At 41.0% G+C, this 23,095-nt stretch overlaps 1 protein-coding gene across 1 annotated transcript; it reads right to left on the minus strand.

Annotated features, from left to right (window-relative positions):
- Positions 1–4,489: 4,489 nt before the first annotated feature.
- LOC148703291 (protein virilizer homolog) lies at positions 4,490–22,893 on the minus strand. The gene is made up of 9 exons (XM_088721165.1): positions 22,643–22,893; positions 20,023–20,090; positions 19,730–19,946; positions 19,354–19,569; positions 19,110–19,262; positions 18,985–19,038; positions 18,697–18,908; positions 18,525–18,594; positions 4,490–4,828 (listed from the first exon to the last, which is right to left on the minus strand). Exons 1-9 carry the CDS (start codon positions 22,688–22,690, stop codon positions 4,505–4,507), a joined length of 1,362 nt encoding a protein of 453 aa, XP_088577291.1. The 5' UTR covers positions 22,691–22,893; the 3' UTR covers positions 4,490–4,504.
- Between the last annotated feature and the right edge of the window lie 202 nt (positions 22,894–23,095).

The raw sequence follows: 23,095 nt of genomic DNA on the forward strand, positions 1-23,095 counted from the left end.
TATAAGCAATACCAAGCATGCCACTAATTAAATAATAAGACTAAAAATTGGAGGGAAGTTGTTCACCTGAGCTTGGAGTTAGTCCTGGATATGTAACCCAATGAGAACCCCCTTCCCATGTGATAGTTTCAATTTTATCTAAACTTAATCTTCAGTTTAGATGTCCATTCCAAGACAGATATCAGCATGTGTGGAATGCCCGCGTGTGGTTATGGAACATGCCCGATCGTCATGATTGGACGATTCGATAGTGAATGTTACGTTTTATTAGGGCTTTTCTTATTGGGATAGAGGGTGAGAGTACTTGGAAAATACACTATTCTCTCTATTCCACTCACATCTTTCTTCAAAAAAAATTTTCCATTTCTTTCTTTTTTTTTCTAGTTAAGGCTTCCGGCATAGAGAAGGTCCAAATCCATTGTTGCATGTAGAGCGAGGAGGGGCCATTGATGACAGTTTATGTTGTGCCTTATGGGTAGACTCCCATGAGCTCGGTTGCACCATTAGGGGTGGAAGTCCGTCCTAAGGATCTTGAGCAACCAAGATCCTCTGGCGCAGGATGAACGCTTTCAGAACATAGACAACCATCAAAAAACAACGTGCATCATATATGAGACGGTATGTATTCGTGGACCGTCTTGTTTAATGGCCGTCTATTTTTTGATGGATGACATCGAGGGCTTCACAGCACTAAAGTTTGGTGCACGTCATCTATCTCCTCATGGATGTCATCGAGGGCTTCACAGCACTATGGTGCGGCCCGTGCACCGTAGAAGATCTATGCTCTGCCTTGAGAACCCATCTACTTTTGATTTTTGTTATTTTATTCTTTCTTATTATTTTAGTACATTCGAGGGCCAAAGCGACCAGTTGGTATGCCTTGAGGCTAGCCAATCCTTGGCCGGCCAAAGGGGTTCAGCGGCGGCAGCAACATTGCGTGGGATCAGTTTGCACGCCAGACCTCGCCCCATCAGCCCAACGGACGCTCAGCCGAAAGAAGAAGGCCGCACGGACAGCCGCGTCCAGAGCTCGGCCACGGTGGGTGAAGCACCAGTGCGCCCGCCCAACAGCACGCCCTCATGTGCGCTGGCCGAAGGCGGGCGGATAGCACGCTCTTGCATGCGCTGGCTGTAGGCGGGCGGACAGCGCACCCGTGCCCACGCGCACATCCAGCCTGGGCCATTCGCAGCAGGCGCCAGTGCGCTGTGCAGCAGCACCATGCGCAGCGGACCGCGCGCAGCCACAGATTCTTGTAATTCAACTAGAATAATTAAACAATGATGATGGAAGAGAAATACTACGTTGATCCAGCATCACATCAACCAAACCCTAGATCAAACAAAAACTGGCACTACCAGTCAGCTCTGGTGTTCAAATACTCAAAGATGAAAATCAAGAGGGAGAAAGATCAGTATAAAGTGTGAAAAATATCAAAAAATAAAAAGAAGGAGAGAAATCTTAATTCCTCCGCTCCTTCCACAATGAATCCGGAAAGTGGGAACAGAGATCATCCCCAAAGACTCCATTGCACCGAAGAAACCCTAAGTCTAACGGAAATTTTGTATTTCGACTCACTTAACGCTTTCAAAATCTTGAAAAATAAAGATCCGCAAGAGAAAATGATCAGAAGATGAAAATGATGAGGGAATCTAACTTCCTTCCCTTCATTCAGTTCTCAAGACATCCAATCAATTCGAAACCTAAAAAAAATGATAAAAGAATCCATCATCTACAGATAATCACAGGAAGAGAATGATCGGCGCTATAGTTTCCAATTTCTTCCAATCTCCAAGATCATCAACATAGACTATATCGCATCAAAGAAACAATAGATCTAGAAGAAATCAAGATTCTTACTTGGTTCTTGCGATCAAATACTCAAAAATCAATATCAACGCGAGAGAAAGATCGGTGAAAGAGAGAATCGGGGAAAGAAGATGGAGATGAGGGCGGAAATCTGACATCCTTTGCTTTGTTCTCGACCAATCAAGACAGACTGTATAGCATCAAAGAAACAATAGATCTAGAGGAATCAAGATCCTTACTCGATTCTTGCGTTCAAATACTCGAAAATCAAGATCGGTGTGAGAGAAAAATTGGCGAAACAAAGAGAAAATAAGCAAAAGAATATGGAGAGGTAGACAGGAATCTGACCTTCTTTGCTCTATTCTTGATGAATCTGATGAGAAAACTGGATCTATCTCCTCCACTACCTCCATCTTCCACCTCTCGTCTTTCAGAGCACCTGAACAGGCGCCTGCGCGCTGCGTAGTAGGCGCGTGTGCAGCAGAATCAAGATCAGTGTGAGAGAAAGATTGGCGAAACAAAGAGAAAATAGGTGAAAGAAGATGGAGAGGAAGATAGGAATCTGACCTCCTTTGCTCTGTTCTCGATGAATTCGATGAGAAAACTGGACTATCTGCTCCACTGCCTCCGTCTTCCACCTCTCATCTTTTGGAGCACCTGAATTGGCGTGCTGCGCAGCAGACCATGCATAGCCACAGATTATTGTAATTCAACTAGAATAATTGAATAATGATGATGGAAGAGAAATACTATATTGATCCAACAGGCGCATGCGCGCTACGCAGCAGCGCCGTGCCCAGCAAAATCAAGATCAGATTGAGAGAAAGATTGGCAAAACAAAAAGAAAATAGGTAAAAGAAGATGGAGAGAAAGACAGAAATCTGACCTCTTTTGCTCTGTTCTCGATGAATCCTGTTGTGGTTCAAATTTGGCCCGAGGGTGACCACACCGGAGGAACCGAGGGAGCTGCTAGAAGGAGGGTTGAAGAAGAGCCACCTCCCATATGACGACGTACATGCACAAAACCTCACCGGTGGTTCCGCTGAGGGCCCTCCGACGCTCAAGTTAGAGTGGGTCTTAGATGGATCCAAAAAAAGGGTCCCCTTGGTGTTACCTGACGGGGCTATTTATAGTCCCTGTAGAGGCGTCCAGGTGGCGGAGGTATGATCCGTTCTCATCATGAGAGGAGATGGCTTCAAGCCAAATGGCGCATAGCTAAAGTTTGCTTGAGGCGCCCGAGATAGTCCGTTCTTGTGAACGATAAGGCATTGACAGTTGTAGCAGAGTATGGCTGGAGTGGTATGGCGTCGTCCTTGACTGTCTTTGGCCAGCAAGCAAAGCATAGCGCGAAGGAGTTACGATGTACGACCATGTAGGCGAGCTCGTGGATGCGGACATAGGCGAGACTGAGCTCAGTGAGGTCACATCATATGATTGGCGAGGTCAGCTTGTTGGTTGCTAAGGTCGGCCTAGCATCCGTAATTCCGAGGTGTGCTCGGTAGAGCGCCCCGAGCTCAGTCGGGGCGCATCGGCGAATATATGCGCACCTCGGGCTTGGCCTGGGCGCATGGAGAGTGTTGAGGCGACTGAGTAAAGGGCAAGGTATTGTTCGCTTTGGGGGAGTACACATGTGTTTTACATCGTGCGCAGCTCGTGTACGATAATTTTTTCCTCACGGTTTTGTCCCACAAGGGGTGCCTCGCCATAAACATCAGAAAAGGTCAACGTGGGCCGTAGCGGCGGAGAGACTTATCTGAGGTCGGCTGAGCTCTCGACGAAGTCTGAGCTCGGACTGGCCCTTAGCGGGACCGAGGTTCGGATCAATCAGCGTTGGGGTTCGTTTGGCTAAAAAAAAGGTTTGGCGACCCTGTTGTAATGAGCAGGATGGTCCATTTTGCCCCCCATCAAATTCGATGAGAAAACTAGATCTATCTCCTCTACTGCCATCGTCTTCCACCTCTTGTCTTTCGAAGCACCTGAACTGGCCTGCTGCGCAGCAGCGCCGTGCGCAGCAACAGATTCTTGTAAATTCAACTAGAATAATTGAACAATGATGATGGAAGAGAAATACTACATTAATCCAACATCACATCAACTAAACCCTAAATCAAACAAAAACTGGCACTACCAGTCAGCTCTGGTGTTCAAATACTTAAAGATGGAAATCAAGAGGGAGAAATTTTTCTTTAGGATTTCAGAAATTTTGAGAATATTTTTCTTAGGACTTCTGTCTTCAAATTATTTAGTCCCACATCGGTTATTCGCTGGGTAGATCTTGGGTACTTATACAGGATTAAGGAACCCAAATAATACCTTCCGGCTAGCCATTTTGAGTGAGGTTCTGAGTTGTTACAAATGGTATCAGAGCGGACCCGGCCCATAACTTATGTGGACTAGGGGACACTGCAGCACGGATCCAATGGGGTTGACCACGGACTGATCGTGGTGTTTGTGATTAGATTTGAATGGATTTGAACCCTTAGCTTGACGAGGACGTCAGGGCTTGAACGGGGGGAGTATGTGAGGATCCGTGCGGGCGTGTGTTTAGTCCCACATCGGTTATTCGCTGGGTAGATCTTGGATACTTATACAGGATCAAGGAACCCAAATAATACCTTCCGGCTAGCAATTTTGGGTGAGGTCCTGAGTTGTTACAGTATAAAAGGAAGGTATGTAAGCAAAAAAGAAGAAATTCAACTTACTCATCACTATCCTTGGAAAGAGAGAGAGCACTCAAAGACAATGCAAGAGCTATTTCAACTACAATTGTCAGAGTACAGTCCTTCAACTCCAGGGATCTCAAAAGCTTCTTGAAGCAATTTAAGAAGGGGGGAGGCGACCTCCATTCGTACTCATTTGAAGTGGTATTATCACCATATCTCTGATCTCGTTCTGTTTGCTCAAGGGTAAAAGATCGCATTTGTGAAAAGAGGGAAGCAAGAGCACTTCTACCCTGACTGCAGGAAGTTAATTCCTTGAAAGTCGCAAGAGATGCTAACAATTCCCTTCCAACTGGCAGAACCTGACAAAACAATCTATCTATCATGATTGAGGAAAACTAAATTAAAGGAAAAAAAAAGGTTCAAGAGTTAGCAGAAAAAATGAGCAAAAGAAAAGAAGGGTACAATGAGTACTCTATGAGGGATGAACAATTGACTGGAATATCAAATCATGGAGATATAGTCACTGCCTGCTGCCTAGCAGCCAAATGTTTTCAGCATCATAACTAAGGAGAGACCATCTCTCATCATTCTAAAGTAAAATGTTTACATGAATGATATCAAAACAATGAGGTCAATTTATTCTTAAAAACAAGAACGTTAAACTGTTCCATACTAAGAACTAGTGTTCTAATCAAAGATCGCCGAACCGGTACCAGTCGGCGTACCGATCAGCCACCGGACCAGTACCGAATTGGCCAAACAGGCCACAGCGCGCTCGCGCGAAATGGCACAGCGCGTTGCGGCATTGCTGTGGCATTTAATGCCACAGCCACAGTGTTGTGGTATTACATGTCGCAGCGCGCTGTGACAAATCAAACTAGACTCAGTGCCGTTTCGCACCGAGTTCGGTTAGGCCTTGTACCGGTTGGTTCCAGCCCCTAACGTTAAAATGTTTCCATACTAGGAACTAGTGTTCTAATCAAGGATCGCTGAATCGATACCGATCGGCGTACCGGTCGACCACCGGACTGGTACCGAACTGGCCAAACAGGCCACAGCATGCTCACGCGACGCGCTTTGGCATTAAAATGCCACAGCGCGCTGTGACAAATCGAACCAAACTCAGTGTCGGTTCGCACCGAGTTCGGTTAGGCCTTATACCAGTCAATTCCAGCCCCGTAGGGGCCGGAACTATTTTCTATGGCCATACCGACCCGGTCTGAAACTGGACCAGTTCGATACGAGCTGAACCGGCCGATACGGGCCGGTTCAGCATTCCTTGGTTCTAAATTGATCATGCAAATGAAATATTTCGTCATTTTTGTGCAAAACTGACAGGAAATAACAATGTTATAGGGGTAGAAATAGGTTGTGCAAATGAACGCTAACCGTTTTAGTGCATGAATGGTAGTAATGACTATTGGCATAATACATCCATAAACTAGTTGTGAGTAGTTAAACCTTTAAACAGTCAAAAGAGTAACAAGAATCCATAGTAAATAAAGTAATAACAAACATTTCACTATTAAAAAATGGGTTAATAATTGATTGGCAGTTTAAGCTTGGAAGCAAGTATGCATTCTAATGAGAAAATTGATGAACCATGAAAAGAAAATGACAAGGTCCTCCCCAATTGTTATTAACTAAGAAAACAAATTAACCTATGAACAACAGCAGTCATAGTGAACAAATATATCTAATTATTATGTCCCATTTGATTTATCTAGATTTCCTGTACTTTTCAATGTATGCATTATTAGTTTTTTAAAAGATTTCATATTTTCTTCATCTATCAGGCAATGGTAGGAAGAAGTTTTTTTTCTATCATATATGCTAATTGGCCTAATTAGGTTCCAGTAAAGAAAAAAAAAGTAATCAACTAATGTTTCAATATAAATAAATATTCTTTTATAGTTTTATGTCATATCAAGCCTAGTGGTTCCATTGGTATTATAAGGTATAACCTGTTACTCCATACATGTATTATGTCTCTTCTCACTACCCTATGCCTTTTGCATTAAATATGTTAAACTTAGCTTGATATTTTAGTTTGGACTTAACACTACTAACACAGTAGTAAATCGCATTAGCTTCTTGCGATCCTTCTCAGTATGAAACTTTGCAAATAAACCTAAGAATATAGTATAGAATTTTTCCCTTTCAATGGTTAAGTTAGGTATCGACCACCAATAATTAGTCGCAAGACAAATGTCTCAGCAATGGGGCAAACCTCATCAACATTATGCACCATCTCAACCTTACTTGCCTCCCAGCAGAAAAAAAAGGGGAAAAAAATCTTTATTAGGAGGGCTAGTGCCTTAGGATCTTCCAAAAGTCAGAATATTTTAGCTTCCAGCAATTAGTGTGTGAATAAAAGAAAATGACTATGACTCTGTTCATATAACAGAAAATTATCTCCTCAGACATTTAACTTCCATCTAAACTTCTTTGTGGATAAACCAGATCTAGATGAAAATAATTTTAAGACAAGAACATTTACCCCAACTAGACTGCCATACTATGTAGACAAAAATAATTTTGGGACAAGAACATTTACCCCAACTAGACTGCCATAAGAAATTTTATCCCAACTAGGCTGAGTTGTGTTAAACACTTGGATGCTAATTGCTAAACATATTTAGTTTGGTCACTTTGACCAGCTCCAATTTTCTATAACCAGAATTCATCTTGTTATCTGAATGAGTCAGGATTTAGAATTATAATACAATGCAAATGATCAAAGATTCAAAATACACATCCACATTATGTTAAATTGGCTAGCATGCCTAGTGTACAGTTAACCTAATCAACAGTGCTGTAAAATCTTCGCAAACATCTTAGAACAAAAATGTAAGAATGCTCAAACCGAACAGATTATGCAAGCAACTGTAGGATACTATTTGGCCAAAATGGATGGTAGTCTTTATCATCTACATTTATTAAATTTCTCCAATAGATAGAAGTACAACTATTGAGAGGGGCACATACCATGACTTCCATGCACAGCTCTAACAGGCGGCCACAATGTGCAGGCATCAGAGGCACTATTTAGCAATTAGGTGGTGTTCAGGCATATAGGTGGAATAAGATGAAAGGGGAGGGAAAACAGGTGGTGGAGGCAGAAGGAAGGAGGCGAAGATGGGGAAGAAGGGAACTAAGGAGAGATGAACAAGATGGAGCAAAGGGGAGGAGGAAGAGGTCTGACCAGATGAAGAATGAGGATGATAGGATGAACGAGGGAAGGTAATAGAGCAAAATGAGCTAGGAGAATGTTTAGGATCAAATTTGAACCTATTAACTAAAATAAATTTTAAAATCAATGATATGGTTTCTAATTATAGATCATCTAAGTAGTAGGTGATGGAGATTCACAAAACACTGGCATGAGATTTAACTCAACTATGTTTGAGGTGAAAATATACACTCCAAAAGAAATAATTATGTCAACATATTGTAGAGCATGGCAAATCATGATTGATCCATTCCTATGGTACAATCCTGGAAAGCTTATGTTTGAACAAATTGAGTAAGTTCAGAATAAAAATGAGTGATTTCCCTGCTGAAACACCAATGATGCACCCCAACATGCTACATATAAATGTGGAGCAGTATAGCAAAATAGCCAAGCATGCACATGTATGCCCCCGCCCAGCACCTCTTTCAAATTGAACACGTGACACCCTTTAGTGCTTGCAAGCAACCAAACCCCTCAGGCTCAGGTCAACCGCAACGCTCATGCGCAGTTAAACTCTTCCTAACAGTTAAACTCCGTGCCACAGTTAAACTCTTCCTAACAGTGCTCCACAACCAGGCACTTTTGTGCCATTCTAAGGCTTTACTCCTTAAGCCAAGTACTGTTCACCCAAACACCACTTTCTCTAAAACCTCGAAATCTATTAACAACCCTATTTTTCCAGGCCTAAAAATCTATTTTTGGTGAAACATCTAAGATTCGAGGAAGAATGGGAACAGAAGTGAAAAGATGAAGAAAGACGAGGCGTTCTTTTTTTGTTTTTTATTCCTCAGATTCCTCCACATATTGTCTGGCTCTTTTACTCATTACTACTGGGAATGCTGCCTATCATATTTCAAAGCTAACTTGCATTCCTGTAGATGCTAAATAGGGCACTTTATTGCCATGCACATCACCTGTTCATTAAATTGCTAGTTCAGATCACATGTGACCTGGTTGTGTGTGCAGCCCAAATCAAGTTCCCACGTGCATTCAATAACCATCATATGCACAGCCCAACCACAACATAAACCTGGCTCCCATATGAGGCCCAAATTTAGCCTTATATGATTTCCTAGCCAACTCTGCGTAGCCCAAGTCCAGTCCCTAGTACACCAAAACTGAGTCTATGTCAGCAGCCTAGATACAGGCCAAATTGCTCTATTGGTGGCTCAACCACACAAATCATAGTCAACTATAAGACAGGCTCTTTTGCAGCCAAAATCAGTCTAAATATGCAATCCTTATCCATCTCAAAAGCAGTCAAAAGCAGCCATCGTTCGCAGCACAAAGGCAGCGCAATTCTAGCTTCAACTTACAGCCCAAAAATAGTCCATGCTTGCAGCCCAAACAGTCGTCCTCTTTGATCCCTCCAGAGCAGTCAAAATGCAGTCCATTTATGCTGTCTAAAAGAAGCCCCATGTGGCCCAGATCTACTCCTAAAAACTGGTCGTAAACAATCCACTTGTGCAGCAGCTTACAGTAGTTCATGTGAGCTGTTCAAAAAATAGTTCAATTGCAGTTTAGGACTATTTCCAATGTGGTCTTAAGTCTTAACAGATTTGTGGCCATATTCCTTCAGGATGTCCTATCCCAAAATCACAAGATGTAAGGTGGTTTAGCCCAAAAGGAAACCATTTCAAGAATAGGTTCATAGCCATATGCCTTCAGAGTCGTTTGGTCCAAAAGGAAAATTTCAAGAACTGGTCCTTTGCTTGTATGCCTTTGGGGTGCCTTAGCCCAAAAGGAGAATTCCAAGAATGGGTCCACAGCCATATGCCTTTCAGGGAGCCTAGCCCAAAAGGTTTCAAAAAGGGGCTTAGATCCATATGCCTTCGAGGTGGCCTAATCCGAAAGACTTAAATTTCAAGAATAAGCCTAAGCTGTGTTCCTTCATGGTACCCTAGTTCAAAAGGTTCAATTTTCCAGATTGGATCCATTTCCATACATTCAGAAGTGGTCCTCAAAAAACAGCATAGACCTCCAAGTCTTCAATCCAGAAGATAGATCTCTAAGTCCCTAAACTGGAAAAGTTTAGGGGAACTTGCTCAGCGGTCCATTTATTGACCGAACTTTAACATTAAATCCCTGTTGACCTGTTGTTTAACAACCGGTCCATATATATTTTAACATTGCTTTATGGGACAAAAATGCCCCCGCCTCTCCCATTCCCACCGAAGAAGGAGACGAAAAAGGCAGCCGCCGGCCACGGCCCACCCCCTCCCGCGCCTGCCGCCGCGCCCGCCGCCCGCCCCCTCCCGCACCCGCTGCCCCCTTCCGCGCCGCCGGAAATACCTCCGCCCCCACGGTGGGGAGGTGCCAAAGAAGAGGAGCCGCTGCCCCCCCGGTGGCCCCATCCTGCGGCCGCCACCGTCCGACCCCCTTCCGTAGCTGCCGGCCTCGCGAGAGGAGAAGGAAGATGAAAGAAGGAGAAGGGAAGAAGAGAAGAAAAAAAAAGAAAAAGAAAAGAAAAAAAAGAAAATAAAAGAAAAAGAAGAAAATAAAATAAAATAAAAATAAAAATAAAGTTAACTGTGTTCCTAGACAAGTTAACTGTGTTCACAGACAACTTAACTGTGTTCACAGACCTGGAGTCGACCCCTTAACAGCACGAGTCGACCCCTGCTCACCTGGAGTCGACTCTCAGGCTTTCCTAGACAAGTTAACTGTGTTCACAAACAAGTTAACTGTGTTCCTAGATAACTTAACTATGTACCTAGACAACTGTGTTCCTAGACAAGTTAACTGTGTTCCCAAACAACTGAACTGTGTTCCTAGACAACTGTGTTCCTAGACAAGTTAACTGTGTTCCTAGACAAGTTAACTTTGTTCCCAAACAACTTAACTGTGTTCCTAGACAAGTTAACTGTGTTCATAGACAACTTAACTGTGTTCCTAGACAACTGTGTTCCTAAACAAATTAACTGTGTTCCTAGACAAGTTAACTGTGTTCCTAGACAAGTTAACTGTGTTCCTAGACAAGTTAATTGTGTTCCCAAACAACTTAACTGTGTTCCAAGACAACTGTGTTCCTAGACAAGTTAACTGTGTTCCTAGACAAGTTAACTGTGTTCCCAAACAATTTAACTGTGTTCCTAAACAACTGTGTTCCTAGACAACTTAACTGTGTTCCTAGACAACTTAACTGTGTTCCCAGACAACTTAACTGTGTTCCTAGACAACTTAACTGTGTTCCCAGACAAGTTAACTGTGTTCCCAAACAACTTAATTGTGTTCCTAAACAACTGTGTTCCTAGACAACTTAACTGTGTTCCTAGACAAGTTAACTGTGTTCCTGGACAAGTTAACTGTGTTCACAGACAACTTAACTGTGTTCACAGACTTGGGGTCGACCCCTGCTCACCTGGAGTCGACTCTCTCAGGCTTTCCAGAGAGCTGTTTTTCTGCCTGATTTCAGGGGTCGACTCCAGCTCTTTAGGGGTCGACCCCAGCTCTTCAGGGACCCCAGCTCTTTAGGGGTCGACCTCAGCATAAGTCTACAATAATTTTCTAATAACACTTAACTGTGTGCACAGTCGAAATAACTGTGTTCTGGGGTAGAATAAGTGTGTTCCGGGGTAGACAACTTAACTGTGTTCCCAGACAAGTTAACTGTGTTTCCAAACAACTTAACTGTGTTCCTAGACAAATTAACTGTGTTCCTAGACAAGTTAACTGTGTTCCCAAACAACTTAACTGTATTCTTAGATAACTGTGTTCCTAAACAACTTAACTGTGTTCACAGACAACTTAACTGTGTTCCTAGACAACTGTGTTCCTAGACAAGTTAACTATGTTCCTAGATAAGTTAACTGTGTTCCCAAACAATTTAACTGTGTTCCTAAACAACTGTGTTCCTAAACAAGTTAACTGTGTTTCTAGACAACTTAACTGTGTTCCCAGACAAGTTAACTGTGTTCCTAGACAACTTAACTGTGTTCCCAGATAAGTTAACTGTGTTCCTAAACAACTTAACTGTGTTCCTAGACAACTGTGTTCCTAGACAACTTAACTGTGTTCCCAAACAACTTAACTGTATTCTTAGATAACTGTGTTCCTAAACAACTTAACTGTGTTCACAGACAACTTAACTGTGTTCCTAGACAACTGTGTTCCTAGACAAGTTAACTGTGTTCCTAGACAAGTTAACTGTGTTCCCAAACAATTTAACTGTGTTCCTAAACAACTGTGTTCCTAGACAAGTTAACTGTGTTCCCAGACAACTTAACTGTGTTCCTAGACAACTTAACTGTATTCCCAGACAAGTTAACTGTGTTCCCAAACAACTTAATTGTGTTCCTAGACAAATTAACTGTATTCATAGACAAGTTAACTGTGTTCCCAAACAACTTAACTGTATTCTTAGATAACTGTGTTCCTAAACAACTTAACTGTGTTCACAGACAACTTAACTGTGTTCCTAGACAACTGTGTTCCTAGACAAGTTAACTGTGTTCCTAGACAAGTTAACTGTGTTCCTAAACAATTTAACTGTGTTCCTAAAAAACTGTGTTCCTAGACAAGTTAATTGTGTTCCTAGACAACTTAACTGTGTTCCCAGACAAGTTAAGTGTGTTCCTAGACAACTTAACTGTGTTCCCAGACAAGTTAATTGTGTTTCCAAACAACTTAACTGTGTTCCTAGACAAATTAACTGTGTTCCTAGACAAGTTAACTGTGTTCCCAAATAACTTAACTGTATTCTTAGATAACTGTGTTCCTAAACAACTTAACTGTGTTCACAGACAACTTAACTGTGTTCGTAGACAACAGTGTTCCTAGACAAGTTAACTGTGTTCCTAGACAAGTTAACTGTGTTCCCAAACAACTTAACTGTGTTCCTAGACAAATTAACTGTGTTCCTAGACAACTTAACTGTGTTCCCGGACAAGTTAACTGTGTTCCCAAACAACTTAACTGTGTTCCTAAACAACTGTGTTCCTAGACAACTTAACTGTGTTCCTAGACAAGTTAACTGTGTTCACAGACAACTTAACTGTGTTCACAGACCTGGGGTCGACCTCTGCTCACCTGGAGTCGACTCTCTCAGGCTTTCCAGAGAGCTGTTTTTCTGCCTGATTTCAGGGGTCGACTCCAGCTCTTCAGGGGTCGACCCCAGCTCTTCAATAACACTTAACTAATAACACTTAACTGTGTGCACAGTCGAAATAACTGTGTTCTGGGGTAGAATAAGTGTGTTCCGGGATGATTTAAATATGTTCCAAGCTTATTTAACCGTGTGTCATGTTAGATTAAGTGTGTTCCAAACTTATTTAATTGTTCCAAGCTTATTTAACTTTATTTTTATTTTTTCCTTTTTTTCTTCTTTTTTCTTCTTTTTTTCTTCTTCTCTTCTTCCCTTCTTCTTCTTTCTTCTTTTTTCTCCTTCCGCGAGCTGGCGGCACACAGTTAAGTTGTCTGCGAACACAGTTAACAAGATTGTGCACACAGTTAAGTGTTCTTAGAAAATTGTTGTAGAAGTGAGCGAGTCGACCCAAGATTCACACGAGTCGACCCCAGCAGAGCAGGAGTCGACCCCAGTTCAAAATTTTTCTTTTCTTTTTCTTATTTTTCTTCTCTTCTTCCCTTCTTCTTCTTTCTTCTCTTCCCGCGAGGCCGGCGGCACCGGAAAGGGGTTGGGCCACGGCGGACGCTGGAGGAGGGCGGGCCGTGGCCGGCGACAGCCGCAGGACGCGGGACGACGCCCTTCTTCCTCTTCTTCGGCACCTTCCCACCATGGGGGCAGGGGCGGAGGCATTCCCGGCGGCGCGGCCGCGGGAGGGGGCTCGGGAGGAGGCGAGCCGGGCCGGCGGCGGCCGCGGGAGGGGGCAGGCCGCGGTCGGCAGCAGCCGCGGCTGGGAGATTACAGTTTGAAAAGTCTCTGAAATTCTTCTTCTTCGGAAGGATGGGAGATCATGAGGGAAGGGGCATTTTCGGTATCTTATTTCAAAATAAAAGGGGCTCAGGGACCGGGAATTACAGTTTGGAAAGTTTCTGGACCGGTTGTTTTAGATTTAATTAACAAGGACTTTTTGTTACAGTGGAGTCTTTAGAGGGATGGGAAAGTCAATTACCCAAAAGTTTAAGATAGACATCTAACTCTCTAAATTGGACAAGTTCAAGATAGACCTCTAAGCCTTTAAACTGGGCAAAAACAATATAGGCCTCTAAGTCTCTAAATTGGATATGTTTAAGATAAATCTCTAGATCTCTAAATTTGGGATATGTCCCTCATTAAGCCATCCATATAAATTAGATTGGACTGCAATAAAATTACATTTTCAATTTAATTTTTCTTAGCAATTTCTTTAAGTATCTGAATTGGAGATGCCTAATAATAAAGGGTAATTATCAGGGCTCTGGAGCTTGCTGGAAGCCATGGAGTGTAAATTGATGAAATCAACTTTATAAAATTAACTGCCAATTCCTCACCTCTCTAAAGATGACCGCAAACCCATCACCAGGGCATATTTGTAATCCCATAAATTCTAGCACGCCTGATAAGACTTGGCTTCTCCTCCCTTTTCTGATCGCAAGAACAATGCAAAAAGTAAAGGAAAACCTTTACTGATTGAGTTTTTTATTCAACGAGAGAATTTCAGTCATAGTGTATGCTAGGATGATGTCCATTGCTACTAACACCAGCACCCCAACCTACAGCATCTTCTTGTGGTCTGTGTTTCAAGTTTGCAGGTCACGAAGTATCATTGAGGCAGGTAATGTTCAAGCTGCAATTGGGGTTGAAACTTGAAACCATCCATGATGTAGCTCACTTCACTCCTGTTGTTGCAACTACCAATTGCATAAGCAAAAGTAAGGAGGTTGTCCCTACTCAAATTCCTATTGGGGGCAATATTATCATGGAGCTGTTGTTTATGCTACAACTATTCCACATCTGCCATCAAGGGCTAAGAGGCCAAATATGATTATGCCTGTGCCTTCCCACCAACACTCCACTACTCAAAGGTTGTCTACTTTTGATAGGATATCCCCACTAACTTCAACATCCCTGAGGACAGTCTGTTGCAACATCATTGGCAGAATAAATACTAGCCCATTCACTTTTACTACAAAAGACATAAACAGTGGAGTTTCCAAAAGGTTCTCCTATGCTACAATTACTCAGAACATTGAAAGGAAGTTCATGAAAGAAGACATAAGGATATTCATCATTGCATTAAAGCAAAGGACAACTCTTCTGGGGGTTCAACGTCTTCCAGGAAACAAGTTCATCAGACCTGTGATGATTGTCAAACCAAATATTTCGATGGCCATTTCATATGATCTATTGAAATATGTAAAAAAGAATGCTACCATTGCGAAGTATTGTGAGTTGTGAGTTGTGACCCATGAGGCTCTACTCATTTTTCTTAATTCACTCGCTGCTACCACTATAGATTCACAGGAAGTGTAATAAAAGTTTACTCTTAAAGACAAGCTCTAGCTCCCCTCACATTCCATTTCCAACAAAGGAGTTTACTGGGGAAAAAATTTAAAACCCTAAGGCACTCAATTCCAAAGCACCTAGCTTGTTATCAAGCAAAGTAGTCTTGTGGACTAACACTATGGTCCAGTCAAGGTGGACTTCACTAGAAAGACTTTCATGGCCTTGAAGTTGTTAAGAAAAAAGCAAATGGAGGCAATAGAGTTGTAGAAGCCCAAGTCGCCATTGACAGCTTGGCAGCCTCTTCATATTAGTCATCATTTCTTCAATAGCAAATAAATTCAAATTGCAGTAGAGCTTTTGCCGCCTCATTTCTTAAATTTTCTTTACCACCACCAATAAAGAAGAGTCAAGAACACTATGAATTCAAAGTCTTTTTTCTTTGGTGAAGCTACCATTAACCGAGGGAATGGAAGATGTTTTACCTAGCCAAGAGGAGGATTCTAGGGGGAGATTGCCAGGTGCAATAGTAAAAAGCTTGGGATGACAAGCACAACGCGTTGGATCAAGTCCTGGGGCAGCATCTTTGTGCAAAAAAATGCCAAAGGTTAGGTCTATCCCCAGTCCGCTCCTCCCACGATCCAAGATTGCTGGGAACATAAGTGGGTAATGGTCAAGAGGTGGACTTTCATCTCGCCCGAAATCTCAAAAGCAAAGCATGTACCAATTCTTTGTTTGCTTGCCAATATATCATTGGGTCAATCACCCTTCTCAAATCTTAAGCAAAGTCCTAGATGGCTCTTTTAAGAGTTTTAAATGGGATTCAAAATTTGACCTTTTCAAGGGTTACATTGCATATTAGACACTCCCACCCACTCCTTGATGGCAAATTTTGGGATTGTACTAGTCTTCATAAGATCAACATAGCCTTATTGTTTAAGAATAGTTTTAGGTGATTGTCAAAACTCCATAGCATTTAGTCAAGGAAAGGCTCAAGTTCTCCATTCTTCCTAGTTTTTGGTGGGCAATTTATTTGAAGAATAACAAAGAAAAAAGCTTGTTTCTTGAAGCACTTAAGCTTCATTTGGCTAGGAAGCCAAAACTTCCCTCAAGTGGCATGTTGTGACATTCTCTATTGAGCTTACTATTCAAAACAAGCAAATAGTTGAGGGGCAACCTCTTGCTAATAAAACCTTCCGGCGGAAACTAAATTAAACATCCTTCGTTGCCAAGAATACTTAGTCTTTAATACTCAGGTCAAGGAGCAAATTACTCCTATGTTAAACAATTCACTGAGTTCTGCGATCCATTATACCCAGGCTAAATTTGGCAGCCAAGTGGAGGTAGCTATGAAGGAGAAGCCATTATATCCTTCACTGCATCCTTGGAACAATCCATATGCTAGCTGGAGAAGTGAAGAATTGTCGTCAATATTCAGTAGACACTATCAAAGGCTACAGGCAGAAAGTACACTTCTACCATGGCCGTTAGAAGGACAAAAATGGAGGGTAAAATAAAAATTCACCCTTTGCAAGGGAAGATAAATATCTGCATCATACTTGTTCATCACACAAGGGAAAAAGTTTTGAAGTCTCGAACATAGTACAGTTCTACAAACTCGTCTTCTAAATGAAGATAAAGGCAAGCTTAGCCCATGGATCCACTTCGTTGTTAGTAAATTTAATTATCCGCTTCAGCTAACCAAGAAAACATCAAATGATGACAAAATTTCAACAATTTTCTCACCCTATAATTTCATAACGGAAGGACATCAGCAGCCATTGACCCTAAATCCTCATCTATAGAATTAAAAGATCTTATACGGTAGAAGAAATGGAGAAAAGGAAAAGGAAAAGGGGAAGATAGGATGTCTTCTTCCTTAAAGTGTTGTAGACAAAATTGTGTCATTATTAGATGCAAAATCACGTCTCCACTAATATCCAGGGGTTGACTGAAACATCATTCTCACAATACGTGACAAGGACTAGCAACAAAGAGACAGCAACAACAACATTGTCATATTGATAGAAGATGTGCCAAATGGTATAAAATAGCTTGTGTTGGTAATACAAAAAGTTTGAACTTTGAACGCAACAAAACATCTTGACTGAAATGTAAGTAACAAGTTATTCTCTCAACCAAGGTACGTCGTACCGGTACCGATAGACAACCAATCGCCTACCAGACCGGTACAGTACCGGTTTAGACCGCAAGGGCAGACGCGCGCGCCCCACGTTAAATGCCACTCTATGGCATTAAATATCATGCGCGGGAAAACGCACGCGAGCTCGGGGAACCGCGCGCTGGGCGCCTTTCTCCGCACGTTTCTCCTCGCGGGAACGCTTTTTCTCGTGCGTGGAACGCTTTTCCGCGCTGTGGGCAGCACACACCTGAGCACAGAGTGGCTTTGTGGCATTAAATGTCATAGATGCCACTCTCTGTGGCATCAGTGGGTGCTGATTCGCACCGACCGAACCGGTACGGTTCCGTCTGGTTCGCTCTTGTACCGGACGGTACAGGCTCTGTACTGTTCAGTTCTGGCCCAAATAGGGCCGGGATCATTTTTCACGGTTGTACCAGTCCGGTACGAGCTGAACCGGCCGATACGGGCTGGTTCAGCATACCATGCTCTCAACCTTATGTCCCTAAAATATTGTGGATATCTTATCGAAAGTCGAAGAATGAGTAATGAAGAAGGTCCAAGAACAAGCAACACAAAGGGTTCAAAACAAGATTTGTTGTCTCGGTACCGGACCTTGTATCGGTGCCACACTAGCACAGTGTCGGTACGGTACGGAGTTTTTGGCATCCTAAGTGTCGATACGCCATCTGTACCGGATATCGGTACCGAACCGGTATGATACCCATACCTTGGTTCAAAAGGCATCACCCAAAAAATAAATTAAAAGAAACACCACATTATGTCCCAGACTCCTAACATAATCTCCACATAAAGCAAACATTGAAATTTAAGGCACTGTGAACGTGAATGACAGATGATTTCTCTGTAGTTCAGCAAGGCAAAAAAACATAATGTTTACCGGGCATCATTCTTTTGCTTAATCATTTATTCAAAAAGAAAAGGTGAGTGGCAGCTTTAAATGGATGATGTAAGAATGAAACAAAAATCTTATCACTTAAAAATAATTAAAGGAAATTTGCTTCTGAGGACTACTCAACATCGTAAACAAAGCACCAACCAAAAATAATGAGTGATGTATGCTTTGCATAGTAAGAAAAAAAATTGTCCCAGAAAAAGAAAAATCATTCACAATCCTCATTAAAATATCAAAAGGTAAGATTAATTTGGATCATATATGCATGCAACTAGCTCAAATGACCCTCTCCTTGATTTGAGATATTGAAGAAGTTTTTAAAGAATACATTTCCTAACAAACTACATGAAACTCACAAAAAAAACACTAGAGTGGTAAGTTACCTGACATAAATTAAGGACATGCTGCACAATCAAGGAATTTTCTTCAATAGCTATATTTTCATTTAAATACCTGTATTATGAGAGTAAAAACAATTTATATTCCAAAGAAAATGCAAAATCAGAATGAAATATCAAGAATCAGAAGTCAGAAGTCAGTATTGGATTCACTCACTGATCAGGTACTCTTGTTCGGTTTATAGATGACTGGGAATTAAAAATCAGTGCCAAGGACTTTAATACAGGAAGGCACCAGCAAAGAAATGTGACACTTTTAGAAGGAACTCTGCTTTCCAGAATCAGCTTTCCATCTGTGGTAAACACACTGCTACATCTCTTTAGTACTTTTCCTAAAATTCTCACAGCCCCCGTCTTAAATAATAATACCTGGATAAGACAGGAAGTTAAAACAAGCACAGAAATGGAACATTGACTAACGTGATACAGATGAAAATTCACTAACCTTGGCATGAGGATGCTCCCACAGATTAGCAACAAAATGAAGCAACCGAAGCATCTGAACGAAAAACATATCAAATTTTAGATCATTTGGAGTGTCCATAATGAAAATAACAGAAAACTTGTTACCTTGAAAATATCCATGTCAGACAGGGATGTTTCATTAACATGATTATCCATCCATGAAAATATTGGTCGTAGAAGGACAACCGCACATTCTGTCCTTTGGCAGGCAACACGAATTATGAGAACACGAAGCATGTCTTGTACGACCACCAAAGCCTGAGTAATAAATTAACAACAGATTTGATCAACTGCCAGTAGTTTAAAAAAAAAAGAGCAAGAGAAAGCAACATATTAAGGCTGCACATACGGTAGAGGCAAAATGCAGGACAACTTGTGCAATTCTGTCAAGTTGTGGCGTCAACCGAACGAGTAGCACTTCTAGGTGTTCTGGCTGTGAACACCAGATGATGTCTCTCTCTGCTTGAGGTCCTAAAATCGACCCAATACTCAAAAGTCCCAAAGCACTTAAAGGGGGAATCTCATATTTCCATAGCCATATACCTTCCTCTGGAAATAGATCACCCTTTTGGTGCATAAAGTCACATATAAGAGAATGCACTGGTTAAGTAAAGAATCTAAATTTTGAGAGCCAGATTATGACTTATCTAGATATTTAAGGTTCTGTATGCAAAAAGAAATCAGAAGCTCCAAGAGAGGCTCCATGAAGTTGTTAGCATTATTACCAGTAGGCAGAGCATGCTGCAGGCATCCTTTGGACCCAAGGCTAATGATGAAGTAGCCTGAACACTCTCAAGAAGACAATGAAATAGACCAGGCGTCCAACCAAATATAGGCCAGCAAGCAAGCGCTGATGTAAGAAGTTGACAGACAGCACCAAAACCAAGTGCAGAGCTTGCATATGGGAAAGACAAGTCCACTGCACAAGCTGCTAATTTTGGGCTGCAAATTTAACACTTAGGATTAGAAAAATTCAGCAACCACAAAGGAACTAAAGGAAAAATCAAAAACATGGTACCTTACTTCTCGATGCAGTTGTAGAAGTGTGTTAAGTAATTTTTTGTTGCGATACTGCTCCTTTGTTTCCTACAAATGAAGTGCCTTTTTAATTTAAAAGCGTATATAAACAAACAGTGCTCATTAACCTTAATTGGTTAAAAAACTATCATCTTATAAGTCAAAGAAACATTTTTCAACTAACATCACAATACTTTTTTTCAGATGCAATAGCGATAGAAAGTCAATGAACCCATTATTTGTATTGAAATTGCATTCTGCCAAGATAGGACTGATACTTCCATAAAATGCAACTCAAGTAATTTTTGATGATTCGTTTTGACATAGATGCCTATAGCCACTAACATAAACATGACCTGACGCTCTTGGACGATGGATGTCATGTCGAGTCCCGTTCCCTCTCCCCTCCCAACACTCAGGATAGTGCCCCCATCCTGTCACTCGACATTGTGGGACATCCTGCAGTCCCACTAGGACTTAAATCCTTGGATACAACATAATACAAATACAATGAAATAGCATATCTTGAAGAAATAGGATATGATACAGCTTGGATACACTAACAAATAAATATATATTATTTCCATATAATTAAAAAGGAATGCACAAAGCATTAATAGAATAGAACGCCTTATTTCCATCCTGCATACAACATGTATTCGCATCTGATAAATATTGGTTATAACCATGGCATGAAAACTTCTAGTATCCACGTACCCTGGGGAAAAGTTGGTGTAATTAAAAGACTAGGACTGTTTAGCCTGGTCAAGACACTCATTAAACCACAGCTTCTAAAGAACAATTGTTAACCATCTTTCAAACATTGGGGATATTCAGATACTAAAATACATATCCTTCTGAAGGAGCATGAATTTCTCGACCTTCCCAAATAACCCAGATTGATGTTCTACATGCATGGATGAGATATCAAGGAACAGAAAGGAACAACAATCAGTAATCAAGCCAAAGAGTCATACAATCCATCAGAAGGAGAAATTTATAGTAGGCTATGAATAGGACCAATAACGGCAATATAATTCATTAAGCAGACATAAGAAGTTGTGAACTTCTATAGTGGTTGTTATGAACTTGTATGTGACTTTTCACTTCGATGCTTTGGGTTTAAAACATAGCAATTTCACAGTTTTGGTGCAGATAAATCAGAATGTGATGAATGCCAAAGAAACAGTTGACTCTCCATTAATTATCATAGACAAAACCTAGTTCACAAGTCCTTGATGCAATATGAAACTACATAAAGTGTACTTATTTGCCAGCATATTTCAGACTCGGAGCATTCGACAAGGAGAGCATGCATGCTTATGCAAACACTAATATAATCATGCATACACATATAAAATTCCAAGATCTGACTTCTAACAATTAGTTTCTAACATGAAGTAAAATTTTAGCAACTCAATCAAATTATATTCTTATGGATTTCTCCTGCGGCATGTTTTATAACTGAGAGAACAAGGTCTAACCAATCATAGAACATGTAGTTTCAGAAGCATATATTGGCATCCATGAGAGGCTGCATACCCATGGAACTAAATTGACAATAGCACTACTAAGTAGTACAACGAATATTATTAACCATGAAGCTTCCAGGGATTTTTGGGTACCAACACCTTCGGCACTTGGGGAGCCACAGTAGGGCAATATAGCAGCCCATATGTGGAGATGTCAAAATTTTCTCAAACAAAATTTTATACCTCTACGTGGACTGCAAATGAGCTCCATTAACTCTATGCATCTTAGGAATGTAAGGTATGTAAATCCACATTATGTAAAATTTCTTCCTAAGTTCCTATACTAAGATTTTATATCAAATATATCTACATAGTAAATAGCATTAAAGCAGGAGTACAGCAGCAGAATAGAACAGTATGTGTTTTATTTGGTTATTTGGTTTGCCTTAATTATAGTAGAAAAAGGTGATTCTCCTTGCTTTTTGAACCAGATCAATTTTATCCACTTGATCAGTAAGCCATATATGGTACAACAGGCTAAGTTTGAGCAATTTGAACAGATCTGCACAATTTTTTTTAAACTACTTTCTATTAGGTGTAATGAGACATTATTAGGGAAGCACCGGTATCATAGATCCATGGATTCAAGTGCCAGTCAGCACAGTCAACATAACGTGACACAAATCATGCCAATGCCTTACCAATACATGGCACTAGCACAGTAGCAGATATATAATGATGCTTGGCACTCCACAATGCCATTGTGTGCCGAGCACTGGCACCATCAACACAGTACAGCTTGGTACACATCCTGTTGATGCTAGGCCAGCACGATTCTGGCATGCAATGCGTAAGTCATTGACCAGACCTATAACATTGCTAATTCAAGTTAAGTCTCACTTTACAACATAAGTTCTTGTACGCACAAATATTGAAAATGCTTGACGATTATAATTATGATTATGATTATGTAAAAATTTTTAAACATCACATAATTCAATTTGCAATGGATTTGTAAGACCGATGTTGATAGAACGTTGCATATTGGTTATGATTTATAGCCATATAAAGCAGATAGGAAAAGAAAAATTAAGAACAAGAAGTCCTATAAGCATATATAGTCAAAAAAAATAAATGGTCAAAACTTACGTGTAACATTCTTAAAAGGTTAATTAGTAAAACAAGCAAAGGAATCATGAGATCAACTAAGCTCTGTTCATGACTTCGTTCCAATAGCAAATCAGTCGTAGTGTTACATTCTGCACCTTCATCAAGTAGGTAATCTGAAGAATCAAACAGGATCCAAAATTCAGAAAAATAGAACTCAGAAGAAAAAGAAAAAACTATTCAATGTAAAGCAAGCAAAAGAAAAGAGTCACATGCCAAAACAAATGATACACCCAGATCTAAAGGGAATTCTGCATCCAATAGCATGATGGATAAAAAAGATCTATCTAACTTAAGGCATGCCAAATACATTAGCTTTAGAGGAAGATTTGATCTAGAAGAAGGAGCCATACTTGCTCATTAAGAGGGAGGATATACATTTAAATGAAAGCTCTTCGGGGAAGGGGGGGAAGGGGAGGTTACTATTTGCTGTTG

The sequence above is a fragment of the Phoenix dactylifera genome, chromosome 5, assembly GCF_051530095.1.
Source record: "Phoenix dactylifera cultivar Ajwa chromosome 5, Ajwa_hap1_PhDact_Kaust_v1.1, whole genome shotgun sequence".
NCBI classification, from domain to species: domain Eukaryota; kingdom Viridiplantae; phylum Streptophyta; class Magnoliopsida; order Arecales; family Arecaceae; genus Phoenix; species Phoenix dactylifera.